At 33.3% G+C, this 26,549-nt stretch overlaps 2 protein-coding genes across 3 annotated transcripts in view; one reads left to right on the forward strand and one right to left on the reverse strand.

Annotated features, from left to right (window-relative positions):
- LOC127866975 (uncharacterized) overlaps nucleotides 1-901 on the forward strand; it is a 31,307-nt gene extending 30,406 nt beyond the window's left edge. The window contains exon 18 of the mRNA XM_052407864.1: nucleotides 141-901. Coding sequence (XP_052263824.1) covers nucleotides 141-463 — 323 coding nt within the window. The 3' untranslated portion in view covers nucleotides 464-901. The remainder of the gene's footprint in view (nucleotides 1-140) is intronic.
- Nucleotides 1-26,549, reverse strand: part of LOC127866977 (uncharacterized) — a 344,898-nt gene that overhangs the window by 314,327 nt on the left and 4,022 nt on the right. Inside the window, exon 3 of one of the 2 annotated variants that reach the window (XM_052407871.1) lies at nucleotides 23,513-25,545. The exons of the other annotated variant lie outside the window; for it this stretch is intronic. Within the exon in view, the coding sequence (XP_052263831.1) occupies nucleotides 24,208-25,545 (1,338 nt within the window). The 3' untranslated portion in view covers nucleotides 23,513-24,207. Of the gene's footprint in view, nucleotides 1-23,512; nucleotides 25,546-26,549 lie in introns of those variants that run through there. 2 annotated transcript variants of the gene reach the window in all.

The raw sequence follows: 26,549 nt of genomic DNA on the forward strand, positions 1-26,549 counted from the left end.
TATATTTTTTCTTGGGTGATTTTATATCATGTTGCGTCATTTATATACTTTTTATATATGCAACATTTAAAAAAGAATAATTACAAGTTGAAATGTTTCATGCACTCACCACTTTTTCTTACAACGTAATTCTTTTTCAGGATGGGCCGATATCGGTTACAACTTTGTGATCGGACAGGACGGTAGGGTTTACATGGGTCGAGGGTGGGATCGGGTCGGGGCCCACACATTGGGCTGGAATAAGGAATCCATTGCATTTGCATTCATGGGAAACTTTACGGGAAAACTGCCCACTGACGACGCCTTGAAAGCTCTTGAGGAAGCGCTTGTTCTTGGTGTGAAACTCGGTAAGCTCACGCCCGACTTTAAGCTGCACGGTCACAGGGACGCAAGGCCTACGGAGAGTCCAGGGCAGAAGCTGTACGATTTGATTTGTAAACATGAACACTATGAGCCATTGTGACCAAATATTGTGACTTCCTCGCCGAAATCTTGTGTATAACATTTAAATATATATATGACAACTTTTCGTATCGTTACACATTATTTGTTTATTATCATTATAATTGTTTGCCTGATATGTAAAAACATTTTAAGACTATATTGTAGATCGATCGTTATCCCTCTCTTCCACAATATCTATATTTTAGTGAATGTAAATTTTATTACATGATATAAGCTTTATGTGTTCGTTAATTTTTACCATAGACATGTGAAAAATGCATCTTAAATTAGTTTGTTGTTAAGAGTGCAAGTGGCTTTTGCTAGTAATCAAGTATGTATCGATAATAGATGAGCAATATTCTCGTTATCTTTGTTAACTATAGCATGTGTATGTAATTGATTTTGACAATAATAATTATTTTGAAGATAGCATACAGTTTGGATCGAATAAAATTATTTGCATCGGATTTATTTGCTTATGTGGTGAAACTGTTCTGTTAAAATTATAAAATATGCAATTAATTTGAATATCATATGAACATGTCTATCTGTTATTGTTTTGTACAACTATAGAACAAGTAAATTTCAAAAATTACCTTGGTTATGTTTATATCTTATTTATACAGGCAAATATTAAAGCGCGTCATCACGAAAATAAACTGTACCTGTACACGTCATTTATGAAAATAATTTATCGGAAATCCAATTCCTTCTTGAACGATTTTAAAATCATGCTCAACTCATAAACACTTCACACCTGTGAACACGATCGATTTTTTGTTGACTTTCTAACGAAATTCGAACAAAAAATAATTCCAAGAGGGCGTGGCTTACAAATGATTTGATAGTGCAGAAAAGCATGATAATATCAAATAAGGGCGGCTGGGGGGGGGGGGGCTTACAATTGTGGAAATGGGCGGTGGTGATACGTGTTTTTGGTCAAGGGTATAATAACACTGAAAAATATTGATTCAGCGTCTCCAATGTAATTGTGCCCTAGTGGCATAATAACAACGGTAATCTTCCACCAACAACACATGTTCTTTTAATTTTAATGTTTTTACTCACCGTACATTTACATTTTAAAAGAGTTTAGCATGGTAATCAAGCTACAATAATGACAACTCAGAGAAACGACGTACAATCAGTAATCAAAGTACTGACAGTACTGGTGTGACGATGCTTTTGAAGAGGATTGATATAAAAGCATCTATTTAAGTTTATCTACATCACCACAATTGTGTATGTGGGTACCAACATGTTCGGTAGAAAAAAATGGGTACGAACATTTCGAGTACAAAAATAATTCCAAAAAAGAATTGGGTACGAAAACACATTTCGTTACGAAAAAAAATTTGGGTTGGAAAAACAAATTGGGTACGATCAAAAATTTGGGTACGAGCAAAAAATTCGGTACGAAAAACAATTTGGTACGAAAAATGTAGGGAACGAACAAAAAATTGGGGGTACGGGGAAGTAGTACCCGTGCGGAGCTTGATCCATTCAGCAAAACTGGGAGGCGGGTTACATTCTCGATCAAATATAACAAGAAATATCTTTAAAAAGATATTCGATGTGTATTTTCTGTACCACTTATCTTAAAAAATCGTTCTGTTACAGTAAAGCGTTTGTGGGTTATAACATTACGTTTCAGCATGTAAATTCAAAAATTGACATGCTCTTTAATTACACCATGCTCTTTAATTTCACATGTATATCATACCAAACTTTATATCTCGTTGTTAATGATGCTATGTGTACGGACCTGATTTCACATGCCCATGTGCATGAACATAATTTTTTTCTCTTTTTAGTATTGTTTTTTTCCCTCTAATTCAATTAGCTTAGGCATGTTTGTTCGTTAAGTACGGCAATAATTTCATGATGATTCCCGAAAGTAGGTATGAGCACATAGTCGTAAGAGCACTTGATACGTGAGTTCGCCCATGAACACATGGTAAGGTTAACTAAATGTCCGCGATATGACCTAATATGTGTTTAAAACAGATAAAACATATCAAACAAACGAATGAATTATCAAACATAGTTTGTGCACTGATGTGGCTCTGTAATTTCTGTTTGATGTATCATGATTTTTTTAAACACATAAGTGTTTTGTTTCAGTAAAATGCAACCGCGCGTTTGTAATATGAGGTCCCCCACACTGATCCGACATTTTTCTAACCGTTCAAACGCGCGGTTGCACTTTACTGAAAAAATACTTATTTGTTTAAAAACAATCATGATACCTATAGAAAACTCTCACGAATGAGCGGGCTCTCCACTTTGTCCCATTTAAAATGGTGACATATTTAAAAATACATCCTTAAAAATGGTGTCTGGGTTGCGCTTTATTCTCCTAACACAGATCTTAAAAAGTCACGTGCTAAAGGCACCGTGTGTACATCCGCGGCGGAGATTAGTGCGCGTATATGAGGTCTCATGTTGGAGGTGAATTAACAGATAATTACGTTTTATTTGCGTAGACGCCGATTGAAGATTTTCCAATCAGAATGCATCTATACCGAGAGGATTAAATATGTTGCTAATAATTCGTTTTATGTGGCAGCTATACAATGGCATGTCTTACACTCATGGTGTGCCTTCAAATAGTATTCAAATTTCCAAGGGATGTAACGTTGCATATTAATGAATTTACTTTCCTAATTAATTATCTGAATTCATTGGTATAAATGCGTTAATCCTTTTAAGGTGGCACATTGTGATCACTTAAGTCTATGCTTACATATAAATAGGAGCTTACTTCTTCAAAATTGTAAATATGAATCGAATAACCTTAGTGGAGGGTATATATTTCCAAATTATTTTCCAATCTTAAAAAAATATATTAGTTTTCGTTCTCACATTTAATTTACTCGAACGATGTCAGTTACATGTTGAACATCCGCTATCTTAACATTTAAATGCATTTATTATGAACATAACTTATACGAATTACCGTAGATACTCAAATAGCGTAATTCACTTTTGATTTATATTTGTAAACAACAATTTCTGTTAATTTACTTCTATCAAAGAATGAAGAAAACATCAGTTGAACATATTACTTCAAAGTATGTGTTCTGTATTTCAGAGACCATATCTTTAATTATGAAATAAGGTCAATGTTCAATGAAGGGAAAACACTGCTACAATGTACCATCAAGCACAGCAATCCATGACGGAACATGATCTCGATTGGGTTTACATTGTGTACCAGCTTTCCATGGTTTTCCATTTACCGCAAATTCCAGATAAACTTTTAAGCCGAGTTTTAATGGGTTTTTTCCCTGGCCGGCGTTCCACGTTTTCTTCATATTTCTTTGGGACAGGCATTCAACGCTTAATTATTGATCGGTCCTAAAAGTTTGCCTCCCGAAACGATATTCAGTGTTAACTTCCTGACTGGCGTTCCAGTTTGCTTCATGTACAGCATTGTGACATAACGGTATATTCATATTGTTTATTCTTATGATAGAAATTTAAGTACAGGTAGATTTAATAATAGGGAAATATTTTAATAATATGTTTGAGTAATTAATTAGTAACTGTTATAATTACTGATATGTAAGAAAATGTTGAAAGGTTATTTACATCAATATTCTATCTTATAGGTAAACAGAAGTTAAAAGTTTAAAGTGATCAAACTATTTGAGAGTTCATCTTGTAAAGTAGCTGTATGTTGCGGGTATTAAGGAATTAACATAACAGATGTCTTCGGATGGGGTATGTAATGAAGTTTGACAAATTGATTATGGAAGTATGGTTTCATTTCTCCAAAGTAGTTCAATTATCGGGAACATCTGTTGACATGGTCTTAGTATGATTAACAATTTTGCTCGTAGGTCAATATTACTTCAAACCAATACATAATTCAGATATGATAATTATATAAGGGTAATTCCAATTTCCCAAGGTACATAACAGAAACAAGTTCGGATTGAATGTGTATCGGGGTTTACATAATTGATTATATAAGTGTTAGGTTTCATATTACCAATGTGGTTTGTCCATAGAGAACATCTGGTTACATGATCAAGTATGCTTAATGAAATTATCTGCACATGGTCATCACAAACTGTGACATATGGTAGATGCATGAGCGATCCATCCAATCAAGAACGGTTATTCGAAGGGGTGGGTTTAGTAAATCAGGGATAGAGTAACAGTCAACCAATCAAGAATGGGATAAGAAATATCTAAACTTTATGTTTATTTTCCTCAGAATAAAATGCTGTGGTGTTGTTGTAAGAAGGGGATTCTGCTGTTAGATTTGGAAAAGAACTTTGAGAGTTGTCACGTCTTCTTGACGTGGTGGCCATGTTGGCCGCCGCGCTGTAAAATTGTATTTCACGAACAATAGTAAGCGTTGTGTTAGAATATATTCAACAGAAATAAATCACGATGAAAACGGAAATGAACTTTGTTTGTGACTGTGTGTTCCCTACGAACAATGTGTAATTACGCTACAGCATATCTAGTTTGCTTCCTTTCCAGCGCTCCAGATTCCATTCTTATCGACGTTCAAGGACTAATGTCTAATGAGTTTCCAGGTTAATTCTTTACCGGCCTGCAATTTTATTCATAAATTAAATTCATTGTTTTCTCTATATTTGCTAATTCTTACTGATCCCTTTAGGCCGCTTAATATAGTGCATATCAATATTTAAAATACCAGCTAGTATGAACAGCTAATGTAATGGAGTAAATGACAGGGGACTCGACTGCAATACAATTAGTTAATGTTCTATACGCTCGCAAATGTGATGACTGTTCCATAACTTATTCATCTGGATTTATGACAGGAACTGAACTGCAATAGAAGATTTAATTGTTCTATACGTTCCTGTTCCAAAAGTTAAAATAATGTCTAAGCTGCATCTTTCTGTTACGACATTACTGTCCATGATCGTTCAGACTGTATGAACACAAATAACCTTTTCGCTGCACAGGATCGTAAAAACAATACCTTAACCTTAATCCGTTTGAATTATCGTTGCGTTGTACATATTACATCACTTAGGATAACGCACGCATACACACCCGAATAGCGCAAACTTACATTAGATTTACGATATATAGTTAATATAGATTTCCGGATAAACATAAAGGTATTGCAGGTCGGGCTACAAAGACCTCGTGAAGAGGCAAGTAGGACCTGAAAATACACTCTGATATTTAAACATACATATAGGTATTGTGCAATTAAAATATAAAATTGTTAAATGTGAAACGCCAGGAATATATAGGCATTTGTGAATATAAACGCTGTAAGAGGGTTTAATATGGCATATGTAGCATTTTATACCACGAATATGGCAATGATGATTACATATTGGTCCGAAATTCGTATGAAACCCGGAAGCAAGACATAACGTTTACAAGGAGTTATGTACAATTTAAATGCTTTGAGGTTTTCAATTCAATTTTCAAAACGACATTTATATGAACACATTTTAATGTACAATTTATAAACGATGTATTGGTGATTATAATTACTTTTTCTTAAGTATCTTTTTTCAAACAAATTCACCTGAAGGTTGACAACATATTGGAAACGACTTTGATACATTGTCGTTGTGTGCACAGCAGAATCAATGACTTCTACATACATCAAATTGTAATTCTACCCATTTCTAGAATTGCTCTCTCTTAAAACGTCTTTAGAAAAAGTTTGATTAAACATTCAAACATTTAAACAACAAAATATGAACACGTTTATTTCAATAAGAAGCAAAAAGCACAACTGAAAATATGCATACACATTCAGATTTAAATATAAATAAAACTCACGGATATACATAATTTATGGTATTGGCATAAAGGCAAACACATATACTTCTGTTGCAGAAATTGTCATCAAACAATGTGTTCGTTTCATCAATAAATAATTCAAGCGAAATATATATGGAATACAATAGAAAGCATCACCAAGTATAAGTAAATATAACTTTTTTTGTAATGGGAAGGAATCAATATAATATGATCAATACTCAAAATGTGCAGTTTACTCAATTTCCATACGTTTAAATTAAACTGTGCAAATAAAATCAGTTAAGCTGATTAAAAATATCTCCCAACCAACGTATGACAACATCAAATACAACTGGAACATAAACCTGCAACAATAAAACCGAAACGAAACTTTAAGTTTATTATTTCACGTCCAGGTCTATCATATGTGATGTGTACACGACAACTATTCACGTCCAGTTTAAATCAACTCATGATTCTTTCACACTTCCATTCAATGATTTTTGTACACCTTTTAGACAGAAATACAGTATGAACTTATACATCGGCCCAATCAATCTATTAAAACACGATTAAATGGACAAACTGTTTAGTGGATACTTCCGAACACTTTCTGGATATCATTTAAAGTAAGCAACAAAACGTTGTATGCATTCCCCATACGTGATGATCTGTCATATAGACGTACAATCGGTAACACTGACACCCGCAACTAATCGTTTACATATACCTTATATTTATTGAAAAGTTGTTTTTTTTGATTGCCATTCAATTTCATGGAAACAATTTTATTGCATTTGTAAACGTTATAAATATCTCTCGAATATTGAGAGCAAATTTAGTTTGTATCCTATTGTTCGTCAACAATTACATCGATCTATGAATGTCAGTGGGTGATATTACCATGCAATTAGACCCATTTATGGATGGGTGTTCACATCAATTATTGTTTGCAAAAAATGCGCGTCCCATTTGCACACAGCTGTTTTGTTTCCATTACTCGAGTCCTTTGTGTGCTTGTATCCGTTGAACAGTGTGCAGATATGTGTCGCTTGATCGAACTGTGCAGTCATACACTCTGGTTCCGTCTGTCGCAGGCAAATTGTCGCGCACACGATGTCGCTTACTACCTTGAAGACTGTACTGACTGGAGGATTGATCATGGCGATATCAGTGAAAACACTGAAGTCTAAAACACACACAGCGATATACGTTATGAGCAGGACATGCATATTACTAGTATATACTTGTTTTAACTCAGAATAGAAGTCTTTGGTATTCTAGACCCCAGCTCGTTTGAACAGACTTGATCAATTATTCGGTAATCTCCTGCTAATATGTTTGTGTTATATGACCTAACTAACGAAAATCCAAACCCGTATATTGACTTAATGCATGCCTATCAAACAAATACATGTACTAAAATTGTGTATAACTCATTACAAATATCAACTAGAAGAACGGACACTAATTTATGATACATTTATCTGTGACCACATTCTTACATGGTGGCCTTGGTACTTTAACTTGGACCTCGCATAGTTTCAGGGCTTCTTTCTGTTGAGTCGCTTTTATCTTTACATATCTGTAAGGGCTTTTCTTAGAGGGTCTCCACGTGGCGGGGCTGGGTGAAGATGCACCCTCTGTCTCGTACGTTCCATGTGTAAGACCCATTGATATTTAATAGGATTGAACTTAAAAATAAATGAGATTAGTACCATAATTAAGATATAAATACTGAAGTTTCAAACATAATGTCTATATCATAAATATGTATTATATGTTTTTAGCATTAGTATTATTATGAATATTTCAGTTTTTCTTCTGATTTTATTAATCTTTAGCTATATACATATATAATACCTTCTTACAAATATGTAATATACAACGTTTAAATAGGACATCATCCTAACTATTCAATACTTCAGAAAGTATTTCTCAGAAACAGATCCCTTGTTTGCACCCAAAACAGATGTGTTCACCATTTAAAGAAATAATTTCATTTAACAAAACCAACACGCTTGTAAATGAACACAACCCATTCAAATTGATAAAGAGTGTGTCTTAAAGCACAGGTCGAGATGTGTGTGCACGTGCACAGTTTCTCGCCGTATTTATGTTATAGAGATAACTTAAACAAAATAACAACAACATGTCTCTTTTTAGACGTTCTAAAAGCATTGAAAATATTATGAAGATGGTATAATAAGAACCAGTTAATTATAATAGTAAATGAACAATGTGGGAATATCGAATACCTATCACACTAAGAATATAATATCATGATGGAAATTTCCGTTTCAAAAGTTTGTTTGACACCGTATACAATTCAAAACAAACAACAAGATAATGGATGACAATAAAAAAATAAATAAATCTGCAAGCAGTACTTTTTACTCAAGAATTATGTAGTCATAAAGACAGCGCTATTGAGCAGTACTTTGTTGTTTATGCATTACTTTTTACCATAGAAGTTCACACGATCTCAAACAGACTCTGACCTTAACATCGGTATAGAACACTCATGCGCTTTTTCGGCATAGCTATTTAATCCAGTTTTCACCTTAAATGACATCTACATAACGCCAGAGGCACGTATAAATACGTTGGAATATGTTTTAGGCTGATTCGGGAGAAATCCCCTGAAATTTGGCTGCATCACTTTGTGCACGAATAAATACGTTCGAATATGTTTAGGCTGATTCGAGAAAAATGCTCTTAAATTTGGCTGTATCACTTTGTCAGTGCACAGCGTAAAGGATGTAACACTGTGCAATGTACGGAATTCCGATCTTCTCTCTGCATTTTCAAATGACACATAGACACAAATTGTGGCCCAGTTACAATTACGCGTTAAAATTCATCTCGCAGAATTTCAGGGTCTGTACTCGGCCACTAAATCGTCAGGGAAAGACATACTTGACTATCGATAAACAAAGTGTTGCTTTCAAGATGAGGAAAAAACAACACACGCAGATAATGAATGACCTATGCTGAGCAAAAATACCACGTAATTAATACGCAGCAGATAGTGGACTATTTTAATCATTCATAAACATTCTCTTCCGCGACACATATAATGCAAACATTGTGTATTGATTATTTTCTATATAAGCTCCGTCCAAAAATATTCCATTTAAAACGATATTCACAAAATGTTTTCATTTGTGAATGAATATAGTTGAAGAACTCAAATCTCTTGCACAAATTAAACAACTCTGTGTTCCCTTTTGTGCTTTCGCTGTTTTGCAGTTCAATTTATTGATTAAACACGAAAAAACGACAAGAGGACGATAGTAAAAATCGTTTTGCATGCTCGCGAAAGAGATCTTAAAACGTCTTAACGCACCGCATCGTGATTTCGCGTTGTCTCAATTTAACTCAACTATTGAATATGTGAGAACACGATGCGATATTGCGACAATCTGTTCGCGTTCTCGCTCAGAATCTGCAAAACCTCCCAAATTAATATCGCATCATAGTCTTTCGTTGTCGAATGGTAATCATTTAACATCGCATATTGATTTCGCACATTCAACCGTTGAATTTCACAAGCAAAATTTCCATTTCATGGTTCCATTTAATCCACAAGCCATTTTAATTTCTCGTGATCTCGCGCTTTTGCATCGTTATCTCTTGTTCTCGATTCGTGATTTCGCTACGTCGCATCGAATGCTCGCGTTCACGTCCATGCAATCGCGGTGACGACACTACGGAACAAGAAGTTGACCAGACGCCATTGTTGTTTAGAGGCTAACATATACAACACGAGTTGCACTAACGCACGATACACTCGGTATACTGATCTTATAACCGTAATACAGTTAAACTATCACTGTATTTACGTTTTTGTCAATAACACAACAATTTAATTGAAAAAGACGTCTTAACATATATATCATAAAGGTTTTTTAAATGACGTTAAAACATAATATCGCATATTCCGAGCTTATGCTCAATCCAGATAGATCGAATGTTTTGTTTTGGCCCTTTTTTGCTCGGCTTTGAAATTAAGATTAAGATGGTATGTCCTAAAAACAAATGACAAAGATGTTCTCTCATAATTTCTCGGAACCAATTATAGACAAATACAGCTTGTCACACAAATGACACAGTTTGTTTAATACAATTAAGGACTTATGTAGCAAGTTCATACAAACGTTTCCTATTTGGTGTGGCCAGTTTTGACTGCAGTAGAATGGTTTTAAATTACTGTGTAGATGACCACTTAACAATGTTGTATACCAAATACTGCATTGTGGGTTTCGAGGTCTTTATTAACTTTGATATATCAGTATATTGTTTGTTTTAGTTTCAACAACTGTTATAGAGGGAAACACATAGTGACCGTAGGAACCTTGCGGTTTCAGAGAAAAAAAAGAGTAAAATATGTTTGCTTTATTCTTCGTTGTATGGATTTTGTTTCGTATTCTGCAGTTTTGTACTGCTTTTGCAATTGGTTAGCTGCTTTTAATAAAGGACCAACACATTGTATATAATAAGAATGCAGCACTGCTCCAGCAGCTGGCGTTACACTTCTTTATATTATAAGGCTATATTAAACTTAGGATTCTTAGTGTATTTTACACGTGACATATACTATATTGTGTTTTCAGAAGAAATCCTCAGCTCATTTTGTTTATAAATAATCATCAGCTTATAGAATGTTAAACGTTAAAACAGGATCATATCTTTGCAAATGTTTGATGCTAGACGTTTATCATCGCATATGCACAGCTCCAAATCATATACAAAGCCCGCAAGTTTGGATGTAGGACTTTTTATGGCTACGTGGAAAAGTGTGCATTCAGGCAAGTTTCCCACCTCCGGAAATATGTGCAAATTGACGGACAAAGAGGCGGACGGAAACAGGCATCCTTGGAGGTGACAGTTTACCCCGTTTACTTCGTACCAAAGTAATAAATTAAGAACGTATTGTTATCGCTGCTAAAGTACGATTCATAAAATACAGTAATATAGGAATTTCACATGAAGCTTAAATTGGTACTTATATCATTACATATTTTACTTGCAGAATATTGTTAAACAAAACTTTAAAAATTGATATCCTCAACTGGAGAAAATGATAGAAATGATGTAAAACATAAATGCGGCAATTAATAATAAAGGTATTCACATACAAATCTGCTAAAGGCTGTTAAATGTAAAACTGGCAACACATTCAATGTCACTCTACTCTCAAGTTGGTCGATTTCCTTTATACATTAGTAAATACCAATGAATTGTAAAATATTCTTTTAACTACAACAAAATGAACAATGAAACTGTATACTAACAACTGTCATTACAGATAGGATTAACAGATGTACGGTTGTTTCCTGAGTCAGTTATAATTGACAGCGTTATCCCTTTGTTAAAAAAAACTAGACTCAGAGATCGGCTTGCATCTGAATAGAAAGTTAATGTTGATTCATCAACTTCATTACTACTTTATAAAGAACTTAAACCTGTATTTGTTACATATTTGTATTTAGATAGAAACATCATTTCTAAAATATGTATTTCGTCATATACGCTGAAAATTGAAACTCGCAGACATTATAACAACATTGGAAATTACAGAATGTTTAGTTATGTAATCTTAACGAGTTAGAAGACGAAATTCACTGTATACATAAATGCCTATTTAATTTAGAAGAAAGATCCAAATGCATATCAACACACTTCGCAATAAGACCAAGTATGCATAATTATTGTAATATTTTAATAATTATAATACAAGGACACATAGGAAGTTAGAAAGTTACTGTATAACATGCTTTAAGAAAAAAGATAATCGTATTTTTCCATAACACAACGTGTATTCAGGTCATGTATGTACCGTTTAATATGAAATTAATGTACTTTGTTTTTGCCTGTAATCGCTGATTTCTGTAAACATGTTCAGTGTATAAAGAAATGTATGTTCTTTGTTTTTTTTTCCTATTTCCACTCATTTTTGTTAATATGTGGGTATATACTTCATCGATTGTTCATATGAACACACAAAACTCTCACGCATAGTGAATTATTATTTTAATTACTCATTTTGTTAACGCATGTATGAATGTCTTACACTGTGGATCACGATGAGCTGTAATATGCTAAAGTGAACAAAATATTTGATGTGTTTCGTTCTTAAATCAATACCACCACAGTTTCAATCAAAATGCAATTAACATACATATTTTAAAATGTAAATCGTCATTTATTTAAATATTGGATTTGTTATTACGGTTCAATCATGGATGAGAATAATTGATTAATTAATTCAGGGGATATGAGTCTGTTGGATCGTACATAACTATTTGCATCTATCACCAATTTTTATATCCCTAAATCAAAAACTGAAGCGGAGGCATACCAACCATATGATTGTTTTATAGATCTAATGATGCATGGAACTGACATAACACAACATAAAAATGAAAATTCCGCCTATATAACACATTTCTGAACCCGTCACATCTGTTCTCAAAATATACAACTGCAACAAGAGAAAACATAACCATATGTGCTTATGAATATATTAATACAATTAAGTTAATTACCTGCGCTTCCATGTACACGAACTGCGTCTATATTCATCCAGAGAGTCGCTACAAGAAGGATTTTTTTAGTAAAGCAGGAATTCGTCTGAAATACATAAAAACAACTTTTGCATTGGATACCGTTGAACCATCTATACACACACGTAAACATATTTATCAGAACACACTCACACAAAAAACTGCTTCCCACCCACGTACGCAATTCACATGTACTAATATACCCAACAGTTTAACGCACACAAAAACCGAAATAGTAAGAGTGACGATCTTACCAGTTTTGGAGAAAATATTCCGTTACTCATCAAAGCGGTTGCTGATGTTCTGCCCCATAGTTTTATCCAGCGGCCCCCAGAGCACTCAGCATCTATATCTTTCACTTGGTCACTCGTATACTCGTGTATATTTATCTTAGACACCGAGACTGCCTCGGCAAAGTTTACCTTAAATCATCGAAAAGTTATGCATTGTTATTTAGCAAATCTGTATGTTCCTACTATAGACACAAAACAAATAGAGAAATCCTAAACGCATGTATTTAAATAATATAATGTTCAAACAAGCATAAATATCAGTCACGCATATTCAAAGGTATTATGCTTGTAAATCTGATAATGGCACAGTTTCGCGGCATTACGTAAATTATTGGTGTATGTTTGTCGTTAGGATTTAACTTTGTGACGCGACGTAAAGAACATATTTCGAACATCTTTTTGTTTGTTTTTCTAGGGATCAATTACTTTATTTGAATTATGAAAGTGTTATATTAGAATATTGCATGAATGTGCGTTTTCCGCCCCGAACTATTTTGAATAAACACCATTTTAAAAGTTAAATATAATGTTTATACCAGTTTGTATTTTGATCGTCATAATAGTCTGTATAATAGTCGGTAAGTACACGTCTTAAACATTATAAATAGAATACAAACGTCAACATAAAGCATCTACATATCGTTATGTTACTACTTATTGCAACGATACCGGTATTCATATGTGTTGCTTCGAACTACATCGAGTTATGTAAAATGTTTTAGCTTACCTAAATTCCAAGTCTGGGCCAGCATTTGCAACAGATGTCACCCATTGTGATATATAGGTTCAGGAACTTATAAGTACAGATATATGCAGAAAGGATCGATAGTTACAAAAGTTACATAAACAACAGACAATGGTAACGGGTTTTTAATCATACGACTTGATATTCATACTTATATCATTCGGAAATTATAACAGAAAAATGCATACCATGTATCGACACTTCCTCTTTGAGGTAAGAATTGTTCAGATCCGACTCCCATACTGATCTGCCGGATGCTGTCATTGAACACGTGGTTGTGTCGCCATCCACGGAAAGCGATGCAATTGACCCGCCAGATGTGTCCGTCTGGGTCGCAGGCTTGCCAAGTGCCACATTTGAAACTGCGATTATAGTCTAGTTTGATTCAAGAAGATCACAATGTTTAAGGTTCCCGCATTGCGTTATTAAACACAGTATATTGTGGTAAAACGTGATTATTTGATATGATTAAGAACATTATACATAATAATTTAATGCAAACATCCATAGATATATCTGCATTCGTTAATCAATTATAGTCTCTGTAGAAACCGCTGATAGGTAGATTCAGACGAAAATGTTTTTGTATTACTTAAATGCACTTCATTATTCTTATATTTTATGGCGTCTTGTTTATCCGTTTTAAACAGTCCCTTAACGCAAGTATCACACTAAATGTATCCAGTACTTAGCATAAAATGGTAAAATTGTAAACTTATTTACATCAAGTGCAATATTTCACGTAATATGGTATTAAACGTATGTGAATATCGAGCCAACGTCTAATACCCAGCTGTTTAATTAACGTCGATCTCATAATAATTGCTTACGGTCATATACTCAATATCCAGCATAGTAATCATCGTTTGCTCGATATTCGCGTAAGCTTGAATACCCAATACCCAACTGAGTATTAATCACAGTGTTAGCATTCATTTAAGATCAGATACCTCATACACATTTGGAACTCAACTTTGGCTCGATATTTGAGAAACTTCGAATATCATATATTACCAATCAGCCAGGCATTCAATGTCCCCTATGGTTTTCTTCGATATTCGCCCTAGTATATATACCCATACCGAAATCCGTATAGGCTTTATATACGCAAAAGGTTGAATAACCGATATCCAGCTTGGGCATTCAAACTCGTATTGATGCTCCGTATAGTTGTGTCTGTTATTTGCTAAAATTTAATATTATTAATATGTTTTTATGTCTACTTGATATTCGTGAAAAAATCATAATACTTAATAAACATAAGACGCGTCCACGTTTTCTCCACTGCTACGAGTGGTATACCCAATCATCAGCTAGTTTTTCGACTTTAGTTGGTCATTTTCTTTGGTTAATATTCCAAATAACCAGCCGAGTAATCAACGTTATTTTTAGCTCGATACATGCTGATTGTCCAATACCCAAAATAAACATTTGACCTTTGTTCGGTTTTGCATTCGCAATACCCGATAACATTAACCCATTTATGCATAGCTTCTCGAAAAAACAGCGTAATGCGGCGTCTTATCTGGGTCTGCGCTGTTTTCTTAAAGGAATTTCTGTAAGAAATAGTCTAAATATAGAAATAAATATTCTAGACATCCCTAATTTTGGAAAAAAAAAGATCCAATTCGGAAGGATGGGAGAATCCACTAGGCATAAATGGGTTAATTAGAAAACGATGTAGACAAGTACACAGCCGTATGACGATTTTGACTCGCCGACAACCTTTATTTCTCAAGATTCAACGTCCACCTGACTATAGTTTGATACAATTAAGGGAATGCTTTTTTATTCACCGCGTGACCAGGCCTAGAAATTTTAAAACAAATACATCTAATATTTCGAGGTTATACATACATTTATATCAGTACAGTAAGTAGGAGTTTACATCAGTCAGATTTTGATGGTAAGTCATTTAACTGGAAAGCAACTCATCATATGTTGCAGCAATTGTTAAGATTCAACATAAAAACGATATGATACAAATGTAAACGTCATATAAATAAGTCAATAAGTCATTAACCTATTGAACTCGATATGTTTCAATACATGTAGTATTTTTGTCTTGGTAAATTTTAACTGACGTCTGTAATATTTGTGAAGGCTTTTACAAGCAAATAACGGATTTTTAATAGTTCAATGGCCTATAATCGCCATTCTTTGTCATGCTTTCTGAAAATAAACCACAATAAAACCTTACAATATGTAAACACTAAACAGTTTTGACAGTTCCTTTGTCGTATGTTGTATTATTTAGCAAAGATTTATTTGAAATATGTAGTGTTTACAAAATAGAATGAATCGCCTATTCCTTTAACATTTAATCCATAAAAAAACCCGATGGCTTTAAAACTTTACATTTTATCAAATTGTATAGCTTTTTTTGATCAAACGAACAAAAGTCCTGCGTGAATATTTTATTACCGTTTTACTATTGTTTTGGGGAGAGCGATTTGAATAGTGCGATGTGGATGCATTGTGCGGCTTAAAATAGTAACATTTACTCAACATGGGTCAGTGCAGTTGGCACATGGCTAATCAAGTAAAATAAGCTTTACTTTATAATAATCTTTGTCAGCACTCACGTGTAATATACTAGATTAGCGTTCTCTTGTTTTAAAGAAATATGATAAAGCTGCTGCCGCCATAAAGACTGTTGTTTTATAGCGGTTCAAGCTCTTTGGAGAATGTCGTCATAACTGTGTAAATAACGAAAGAAGCAACCGCCCGGTAACAATAACGTAATCTGACGTCGCTTGTATCAAATATTTACTGTACAAAGATAAGATTGTCGCACTAAGAACGATTGTATCAGGAAAGGTATTACGTTATGGAACAATTTTTAAGATAGGAAAGATTATCTGAACATGTGACGACTTTGTGCGAAAGATGTTCGCAGACGATCACAACTCAATGCGAACATTAATATTCCCGAAGATAATTCAGCGATTTGAACTCGGAGGACGTCATTTCGTAGAAACTTTCCGCACTGCCTGGCGAAGTGTATATACCAATTTGCATTTTAATGTATTTAACACGCCTGTGATTACCATTTCAGCCGATAATCCCGACTAGTAACTTTAAAAAAGCCACTAAAGTAATTTACTGATATCGACGCCAGCAGATATTCGGTCCAATAAGAACAAGGGAAGTTATTTAGTTGACAGTGCTTGTGTTCTGTGAAGTATGATTTTAATGCACATTTGTAAATAAATATGTATACAATCAATATGTTTAATGTGGAAATTGTATACATGCATAATGAACAATAATGAATGCGCACAATTGTCCTAGAAGTATTTTACCAAATACCGTAAAGGTACTAAAAATTGTATCAATAAATTGACTATTTGCTGGCACATGTTATGTATTTCCTGTTTGTGTGAAAGAACAGACACGATTGCACATAATTAATTATAAATCATCACATAGCACACTTGATTGAATATAATAGCAAACTTTGAAGCTCGCACACTTAATAAATAATTGATCGTATACATTGATTCATTAAAAACACTAACTGTAAACATGAAATGATCAAAACTGTAAAATCGTCTTGAACGGTCAATGAAAATGATTGAGGGCCTAGACCGGTTTTAGGGCGAGCCGAAACTCATATTTAGCCAATAATTTATCCTAAACAAACACCGAAAATAAACACATGTATGCAAAAACAAAACGCTTGAATCAAAATCAAATACTAAAATGTGATAATACAGATATTAGAGTCTTTAGTTACGGAAATATATAATAAAGATAAAGGCATAAGTTTCACCATTTGTATTCAATAAATATATACCACTTACACAAAGATATTAAAGTAAACACTAACCAATTAGCTATGCCTCTTTCAGAAATTGCCGCACTGATTATAAACACAATCGTGAATGAGTTTCATCCGCATCAACGGAAAGCTATACTGATAACATTTTCTGAAGTTAACTAGTTTATAAATGACACATACATTACAGATTAGATTTATAATAAAGAGGAATTTAGAATGAACTGTTCGTTATAAGCAATTTGTTTATAGCGATTATTAAAACGCCACAGTATAGCTAGAGTTTATTCTGGATATAGTTACGTCTACCAGAAATAATTGTGTAAGACTATATGTGTCTACGAGTAAGGGGGTTTCGAACAATTATTGCATGAAACCCTATTTTTATTTTTCCGATTGGCATTGACACCTGCGCTTGTATGACAACTTTATGAAACAATCATTCCTTAAAACGATCGAATGATTTCATTTCTTTCAAGTCTTTTCTATGGGCTAAAGTGTAATGAGGAAAATGTTGGCGAAATAGATGGAATGGTCAATGCGCATAGTTTAAGAAATATGGCAACAGCCTAACCTAAGCGGTTAAAAGGATGATTACAATCACATTATCTCGTTGATAAAGTGCAACGATAAAGTTCTTGATAATATATTTTTCACAAAAAATTGTAAATGAGGCACTTTATTAGTTACTTGCATTTAATGACAATATCATATTCACAAAATAATCAATGCCATCAAAACAAGACATCAATTGATGATATTAAAATAAAATATAATATAATGTCGTAACAAAAATGTCACATTTTCAAGTATTGTTATACCAAAATAGCGATGTATTTGCTAATATATATGTATTATTCGCCAAACTAGTAATGTAAACATAATATTTAATAATTTATAATTGTACTATCATTACAATTTTATCTTTTCCAAAAACTATTAAAAAGTGTTAAACAGTTTTAAGTTCATGTACATTATTCATCTTAATTGTATGTTTCATAAGTTATTTGGTAAACTCCATCCATTTAATTATTCGACATTCAAACAACTTCTCCAGAACTTCCCGTTTTTTAAGAAGCTGAATGCCAAACATTGAACATAAGTATGTTGTTTAATAATGTATATTCTTGTATTACTAATGCTACAATATGACATTTCTGCAGTGAAATAACAGCAGTGAAAATAAACAAATTGTTATTTTCATAGGTGAAAACACATTTTTGGAACTACTTTTTCTATTTAAAGATTATCATAACAAGATATTCTATGATTAAGAGTGAATTAAAATCGATATACCACCGAATCCAACAAATTGTCTTTTTATTTTATGCTTTTTCACCATGTATTTACATTGTTATAGAGTTTAACTACAGAATTTCGCTGGGATAATGACGTCATTTTGTGTATTGAAATATATTGAGGCACGCCACGGGATTAAGGGTATTTTTTCAGCGAAAGGGACACAGCTGTAAATTAATTTCTTGAAAAAGGAGCATAAAAGAAACAGAAAATTTGTTCATGTCAGTGTAAGATCGTTTGTTATTTCACTCGTGATCATAGAAAAATAATCACTCGTGTAATACGATCTTACACTGACATGAACAAATATCCTCTATATATTTAGTCAATAACATCTTCGTTTCAACGCACAACACTGCATTTAAGTAAACTTGAAAAGAATAGATGTACTCTATGTAATTTATATATTGTTCTACGGAAACCATGATCAGGAAGCAGACAAAAATCTTACGTTTTGTCAAGAGCCATACACAATATTGAATTAATCATTAAGTATGTCCATTTAAATGACATCATAGGCAGTGTTTGTTTCTGTAACTTAATGTGACAGGACAGTTTTACTCTTGTTAACTTGCTCGATATGAGCTAAACCAATAAAAAAAAAACAAGTATGGAATCAGGTGAGCATTCATTTCGGATAATTTAAATATAAATGAAACACAAGTTATGCACGCGGCCTTAGTTAATATCTTACTGCTACGATGCGTGCAGTAAAAACAGGTAACGTCTTGGTGAAATTACAGACGCTAACCTTAGTGGAATGACCCAAAAACAGCAATTAAAAATAGGAGATGTATGCACATTTGCTACATTTTATTATTAAGAAATTAAAATAATTGTTAAGCAGGCGTTTGAAATTTGCAACCGTGTAGCATTAAACGCATTTTTGAAATTAGGAGGAATCAATATTGCAACATAATTATATTACACTAATTAACAATAAGCGATAAAAGACTGATGTACTTAGAATAAAGATTGTACAAAGTAGTGAATGTTAGTATGAAATGTTTTAGCTTTTGAAATGAAAGCTTTTGACTCGAAAGTGTTCAAGGCCATACTTTTCCTGTGTTAGGAACAAAATGATTATAAAAAAAGTAATATTTGGTGCCGTTTCCAGTGTTGACTTAGAATTTCATAACGTTGTTAACTTTGGTATTTGCTCTACCCTTACAAAGTAACGTTTATTGTTCACAAATTATTATAGAGTTGTTTGTTTGCTATAAAAATGCGGTTACTAAGACGACACTTAATTGACAAAGAATTGGCAGATGAAGATGAACGTAAAGATGTTTTACGCTAACCAACCCGTGTTAGTAATAAAATGTTATAAAACACATACTTTTAAGACGCAGAATCTGCGTTTGGTGTGACTTTACTTAAATTGGTTATTAATTAATACATATACATTACGCATGAACCTTAAATAACAATGAAATATAGTAAATTTGTAAAACGATAAAAAAGTGCTCAAACCTGCTGCACGAATTGCGTATTCAAGGCTTCCAAACGAGACCAGTATGAGTCCAATTATCGTCCGGCGAACCTGGAACCTGCACTCTGTTATTGCAAAATTATACTGCGTAATAAATAGAAACTAACTTACAGCTTTTCCATGACTAAATCGATACCTGTTTGTTCAGAAATTAGCATATTGCTAGGATGACACTTTATAGAATAGTAAATGACGTCTAAATAATGCGTCCACGTTTTGAATATTTTGCTAAAATAGGTTCATCTATTAACAGGCTATTAACTAAATACCATGAACAGTATCCTATTATTAAATAAAAACAAAGCGGATTATAACACGGTTAATAGAAGCTCCAGCCTTTTATCAAATGCATAATAGAAATTGACATGTGATTAATGATTTTTATAAAAAAAGTTTAGTATTTAACACAACCATAAAAAACAGCGAATACCGCTATAGATTTTTTTTCAGCCGATTGTGCATTGAAAAATTAAATTTTTGAAACATGAGTATCATCGAACGTGAAAAGCGTAGACATTATACATTATTACGCTTGAATGGAGCAAGTCTTTATATTTAAGAATATTGTTTCAGATATGATTTTATTATTGTGCTTTTGCGTAAACAAAAATCTGGCGAGAAATTTTCTGTGCATTTATCGACAAAACGGTATGAGGTTTCAAACACGATTACATGCATTTCAGTCTATGCTAAGACAATCTTCGCATAGGTTATGACATGTATTTCAGTCCTGTACTCACTTTATGCATAACACACTCTGAATAAATAAGCGATCACCCTCTGTGTGCAAATGTGCACGAGTGCACTTTGTATAACATAACCGAAACTGTGTATGTTTGTTATATGTATTTTAAATTAAAACGTATGCAAAATATTCAGAAGTATTATTACTATCAGTATTATTTTCATTATAATAAATATTAAAACTCGAGGCAGCATTAGTTGTTGTTTTAATTGTATTGTTGTTTTTGTTTGTGTTTTTGTCGATCTTATTATGATGTTGTCATGTTGGTAACTTTTGATGTGTGTTGTTGTCGTTCAGTCCATTGGTTATTGTGCTGGTCATTTTTCATCATTATGATCAGGTTTTATTTTGCTGCTTTTTATTTAGTTGAATAAGAGAAGTATCTGTAAGAGGATTAAAGCTAAACGGTTTCTGAACATTACGTCATTGCTATACTTATTATTGTCAATTTAAATTATGTCGCATTTCGTAGCAGGTTTGTTTCGAATAAGTGAGTGCTTCTTACATGATAATGAATTACTAGTCAACATGACAGAGAATAACGAAGCTATCTTAGACATGTAGCAAATATATGTTCTCGTGAATGTGTAACGTCGTTGTGTTTGTTTTCCAATACGCCTATTCAAATGTGTACTCTGCTTGCTTGTCAGACCCGCTTAAAGCTGTTGTATATAGCACATATATCATAACTGTTCGCTGAAGCTTTGGTACGTTTTCTTTATACAACAGCTAATCAGGTTATCTAAAAATGTCAGTGTATATTTGTGAATCTTTCTTTACGATAACAAATTACTGTGACGTATGAAAATATATAGACAAATCTGGAAAACGTATCATCGATTACATGGAAACAAGTATATAACGAACACAACGTTTAAAAAAACGCTTTTTATTTATACTTTCTGAATTGTGCAGCGGTAGCTGTATAGCTTTTGCTCATAAAAAAATAGGTTTATGTTCTTTTTAATTGCTCCAAAAATGAAATTTAACTATCCAAACAATAAGGTTCAGTATACAAATTCATATACATATAATTTATGTTTTTGTCACAAATACAAACACATGTAAACAAACCCTTTAACATAAGTAGACGTGTACGAATAAAAGAGTCCACTCAGGTATGCACGTCAAGCTAAATGGAGGAAAGATAAAAGCTGTCAAGCCATAACGAGGTTTTAAATAATTAAACATTAACATTAAATTGGAATATTGTTTCTTGAACAAAAGCTTTTATGTTTGTTTGTCATCGACTTACTAGCAGTTTGAAGTATATTTTTCTGGATCTCTATGAACATTATTAATATAATGGGGACTTTGTGGACAAGTAGAGAGCTTGTCTGTAAAATGTGTCGTGTGTCATTATAAAATATTGTAAATATTTTCATCTTGCTATTCAAAACTATTGATCAAATGTTTATTCAATTGTTTGAATGAAATAGACATATATCGGATATAGCACGATGACGCCAAAGCTTTCGTAGATCATATGTACATTTGTATAGATTGTCTATGTTTCTGAAGAATATTGATTCAGATACAATAAGGCCAAACTGTCGTGGTAGAACTGATCAAAATCAATGACGATATCAATATAGCTCATATTACTTATTCACTTAAATAATGTCTGTAAATTACATTCTCGATTTATCTGATTATATCCAATTAACAATTTCTTCTCAGATCATTCTCTGGCGATTTTTGACGTCATCGTGTTATAATAAACATGTAGTTGAAACAGGTTTAACGTCACAATCAAGACTTTGATATTGTCCGCTAGTTCTTTATGATAGAACAGAAGCACCAATAACTCTTTGTCTTCAACAATCAGTTTTAAGCCCTTTTTCTGGAAGCCCATTCGACAGACATTTTTAAACAGGTACAATCGGCATCAGCAGTTTTTATCTCACATTTTAGACTGGTACCAAGGCAATTGATGAAGTTCTGTTTGTTTACAGATTTTGCCTAAAAACGGAAATAGTTTGAACGGAAAGGCGTGTCTTCCCCCAAGTTTCGTCCCCAAGACACCTTTGCTCCAACTCTGATGCGTCTATGTAGCCGTTGAAAACAATTGGTTTGAAGGCATAACTCTTGTACACCCAATGCACATAACGCTGGCAGATATTATTGAACGCATAGCCCCACGGTACGTTATAAAACATAGTAGACACCTAGTAATCTAAAGGTAAATAAACAACTATGAACTTCATACAGATATCTAATTTTGATAATATAGGTTTAGATTCTGGTTCAAATTCAGATCGGATGTTAGGTATTATTCGAAACTAATTATGCAATGCTATGTTTCGATCAATAAAATATACGCATTAATTTATTTGTTTTGTTTAAATATATTGCTATTTATTACTTTATAACGGAAAAAAATCACCATCATACGAACAATCATTTATACAATTAACAAAGTCCGCAAATGAATACTATTGAGAATAGTCAATTTGAAAAATATATACTGACATTGACTTTCAAATTTCACATTGTGGACGACCGACAAATTGACAGTTTCGCTGATTCATAGAAACAGTAAATCACACAATTCACAAACTATACGACTAACCGTAATCGTTCACATTGATTCCAAAGTCAAATTAAAATCGATTCATCTGTATAATAGTAACTGACGTTTTGATTGAAGATAGGTTATGAGTGTTATTCATGAACACTAACTAATTCATTTGAATTGTACAAATATAACTGTCACTCATTACATTTACAATAGCGCTTTCAAACAACACTTAATCCGTTCTAAGTATTCGTATCAGCAACACGTATAGACGTATATAATTATAATAGTTTCATCGAGTCATGAATAAATTAAGCGACTCATATAGTTCAATCTGCAAGTGGCACACTTCAGAAGTTCAGCATACATACACACATTTCAGCGTATTTAACTTTGTATCTAAACTCCGACATTCGAGATGTTAAGCAGATATTCGTTGATTTAATGTTACTAAATGAAGTATAACGAAATGTTAATGTAGTAAATGAACATTAAACTTAAGTTTTACCTCGAGTAGGTAAGCACAGTTATAATCTCTTTTAAATAACTGTCCAGGCAAACACAACGTCAGCCTAAGATCATCCCGATTAACTGTGTTTTATCATTCAAATAAGTCCCTTCACTGTGCATGCGCGCTATTATCTTGTTCAGTACCTCCATCATACCGTAACACAGGATCAAGAGAATAATATCTGAAGTATTTACCACGCCGTTCTCGTCTTTACATTGCATTTGTCTAATGCTTAACTCCAGGTACAGAATCTCAAACTCTATTCGAAGCTTACTGTACCACAGCAGGGGCTCCTTGTGGCCGATGATAGCTTGCCGTATTTTCTTCAACCTCCTTAATATTTTCGGCCCTTCATCAATCAAGCATGTCAGAGACTTCAACAACTCATCCTGCTGTCCACTCACCAGATCCCTTTCTGCCATAAGATTTCTTTCAGGTATCATATAGTAAGGTAACTGCCTTCTGGATATAGCGGTTCGTAATGAAATCAGTCCTTCTTTTAGCCAATGAAAAATACTGCCTGAATGAAACAATTCTTGTGGGTTGTTCTCCGCTAACCATAATACGATGTTCTTCAAAATGTATGATGTAATTACTTTTTTGCGAGGCTTTAAAATATCTTTAACGATCATTTTTAGCAACACATATATCTTGATCTGAGTGTCATTAAGGTTATTCACAAGTTCTGTCTCACCGGTATTAAAGCATATCCTCCACTCTACATGATAGTGTTCACTGCCTTTAAAACCAATTGGATTTACAAATGCACCCAAAACAATAACGTTTTCAACAATATCCGGTGGTGGCCAGTAACGACATCGTTTTGCCCAGTTTTGCAATATGCCAGGACAGTGAACGCGAATGGCTCTAACGACATCATGTGCCACAGGGCCAAACGACCATGGCAGAGATGGACCTGCGCGTGCATGTTGCTGGATTTCAGACGGATACGAGTTGTGTCTGAAAAAGTCTACAAACTGTGTACTACTTAATAGAACGTTACCACATCCATCAATACATAGAGCATTTGAAATAGCAGGACAGTATGTACTTGTTAGTCTTCCCTGTTGTAGTTTACAATATCCTGCATTGTGGCCTTTCGTACCCATCGTAAACACAATTATGTGACTAGGAATTGTTTCTTCGTTAATACCGACGTCCAGACACACGACATGTGGAATTATGAACATTGTGTCCATATCGCTCTCAAAGAAGCAGGTTAGACCCTCTGCTTTACTTCCTGCAGTGATGGTCGTTACATCATTAGTGAAACGTGCATTCCTCAGGCTATCCATCTTCCTGTATGCGTTAATGCGTCTCTGTCTGAGCCCAGATCCATACCCAAGGAGATTCATTAGGTTGCTAGTTTCCTTTGATTCATCTTCATACTTAAACTGCAAAGATACTTTTATTTTTCAGATGACATTACACGAAAACAAATATTACTAATTATTGTATTTTATAATAGATGTTACAGTTAATATCGAATCATACTGTGTGTTTGTTCCTTACTTTAGCTAATGTCTATAAGTAAAGAAATATATTAAAGCTCTCCAAAATTACTTATTGCTCGTGCGTGCCACACATAAATTGTTACAAATGTGTTTTGAGCGGACATATATAAAGAATTGAAATAAGTTTAAATAAATTATTGCAGTGTTGGTCGTGTATTGAACATTATATTCAATAATCATCACGGGATTCACTTATACTGCCAATCAAATGCTTTCTCTTATCTGCAGAAATCGCTACTTGTTTTAAATTGATATAAATTTATGTATCTAAATATAGTGTATATGATTTAGAAACATACAAGAGGAGTTAATAAACTTATAATGGTAAACTAACCCTCGACATCAACACAGCTTATATCAAAGATGCATACTCAACATGATTTAAAAAAAATGATTTAAACACCGTTTATTACCAATTTAATATTGAAAAATAATAACTGCAGTTTCGTTGCAGTTGTATTTAGTTTCTTGTTTTGGGTATTACAAATCAACTAAGAAAATGGAGAACACTTAGCGCTGTAACAGTAGTGAAAAGAAAACGCTATTGGAAAACGAAACATTTTTTTCTACGTGTACTGTTACCTCATATCACCTAGATTATATGTAGCTATATTAATATTGTATTTGTATTTCTTATTAAGAGATTTAAATTAGATTAATTGGACATGCACACGAGGTAGTATTATACGAGTTAACATTTATTTGAAGTACATACATGTAGGATTGTTTATTCCGATACAAGTACTGTTCTTTACACTTGATCGTCTGATTGATTTTGACGTCATTGACTTTAATGGCCGACAAGAGTAATGCCACGTACCCTTGCTCGTCTGATGCGACTTTGAGTCCATACCGTGTATTGTCAATACCTTTTCTTTCCTTAC

Source organism: Dreissena polymorpha, chromosome 2, assembly GCF_020536995.1.
Source record: "Dreissena polymorpha isolate Duluth1 chromosome 2, UMN_Dpol_1.0, whole genome shotgun sequence".
Taxonomy (NCBI): domain Eukaryota; kingdom Metazoa; phylum Mollusca; class Bivalvia; order Myida; family Dreissenidae; genus Dreissena; species Dreissena polymorpha.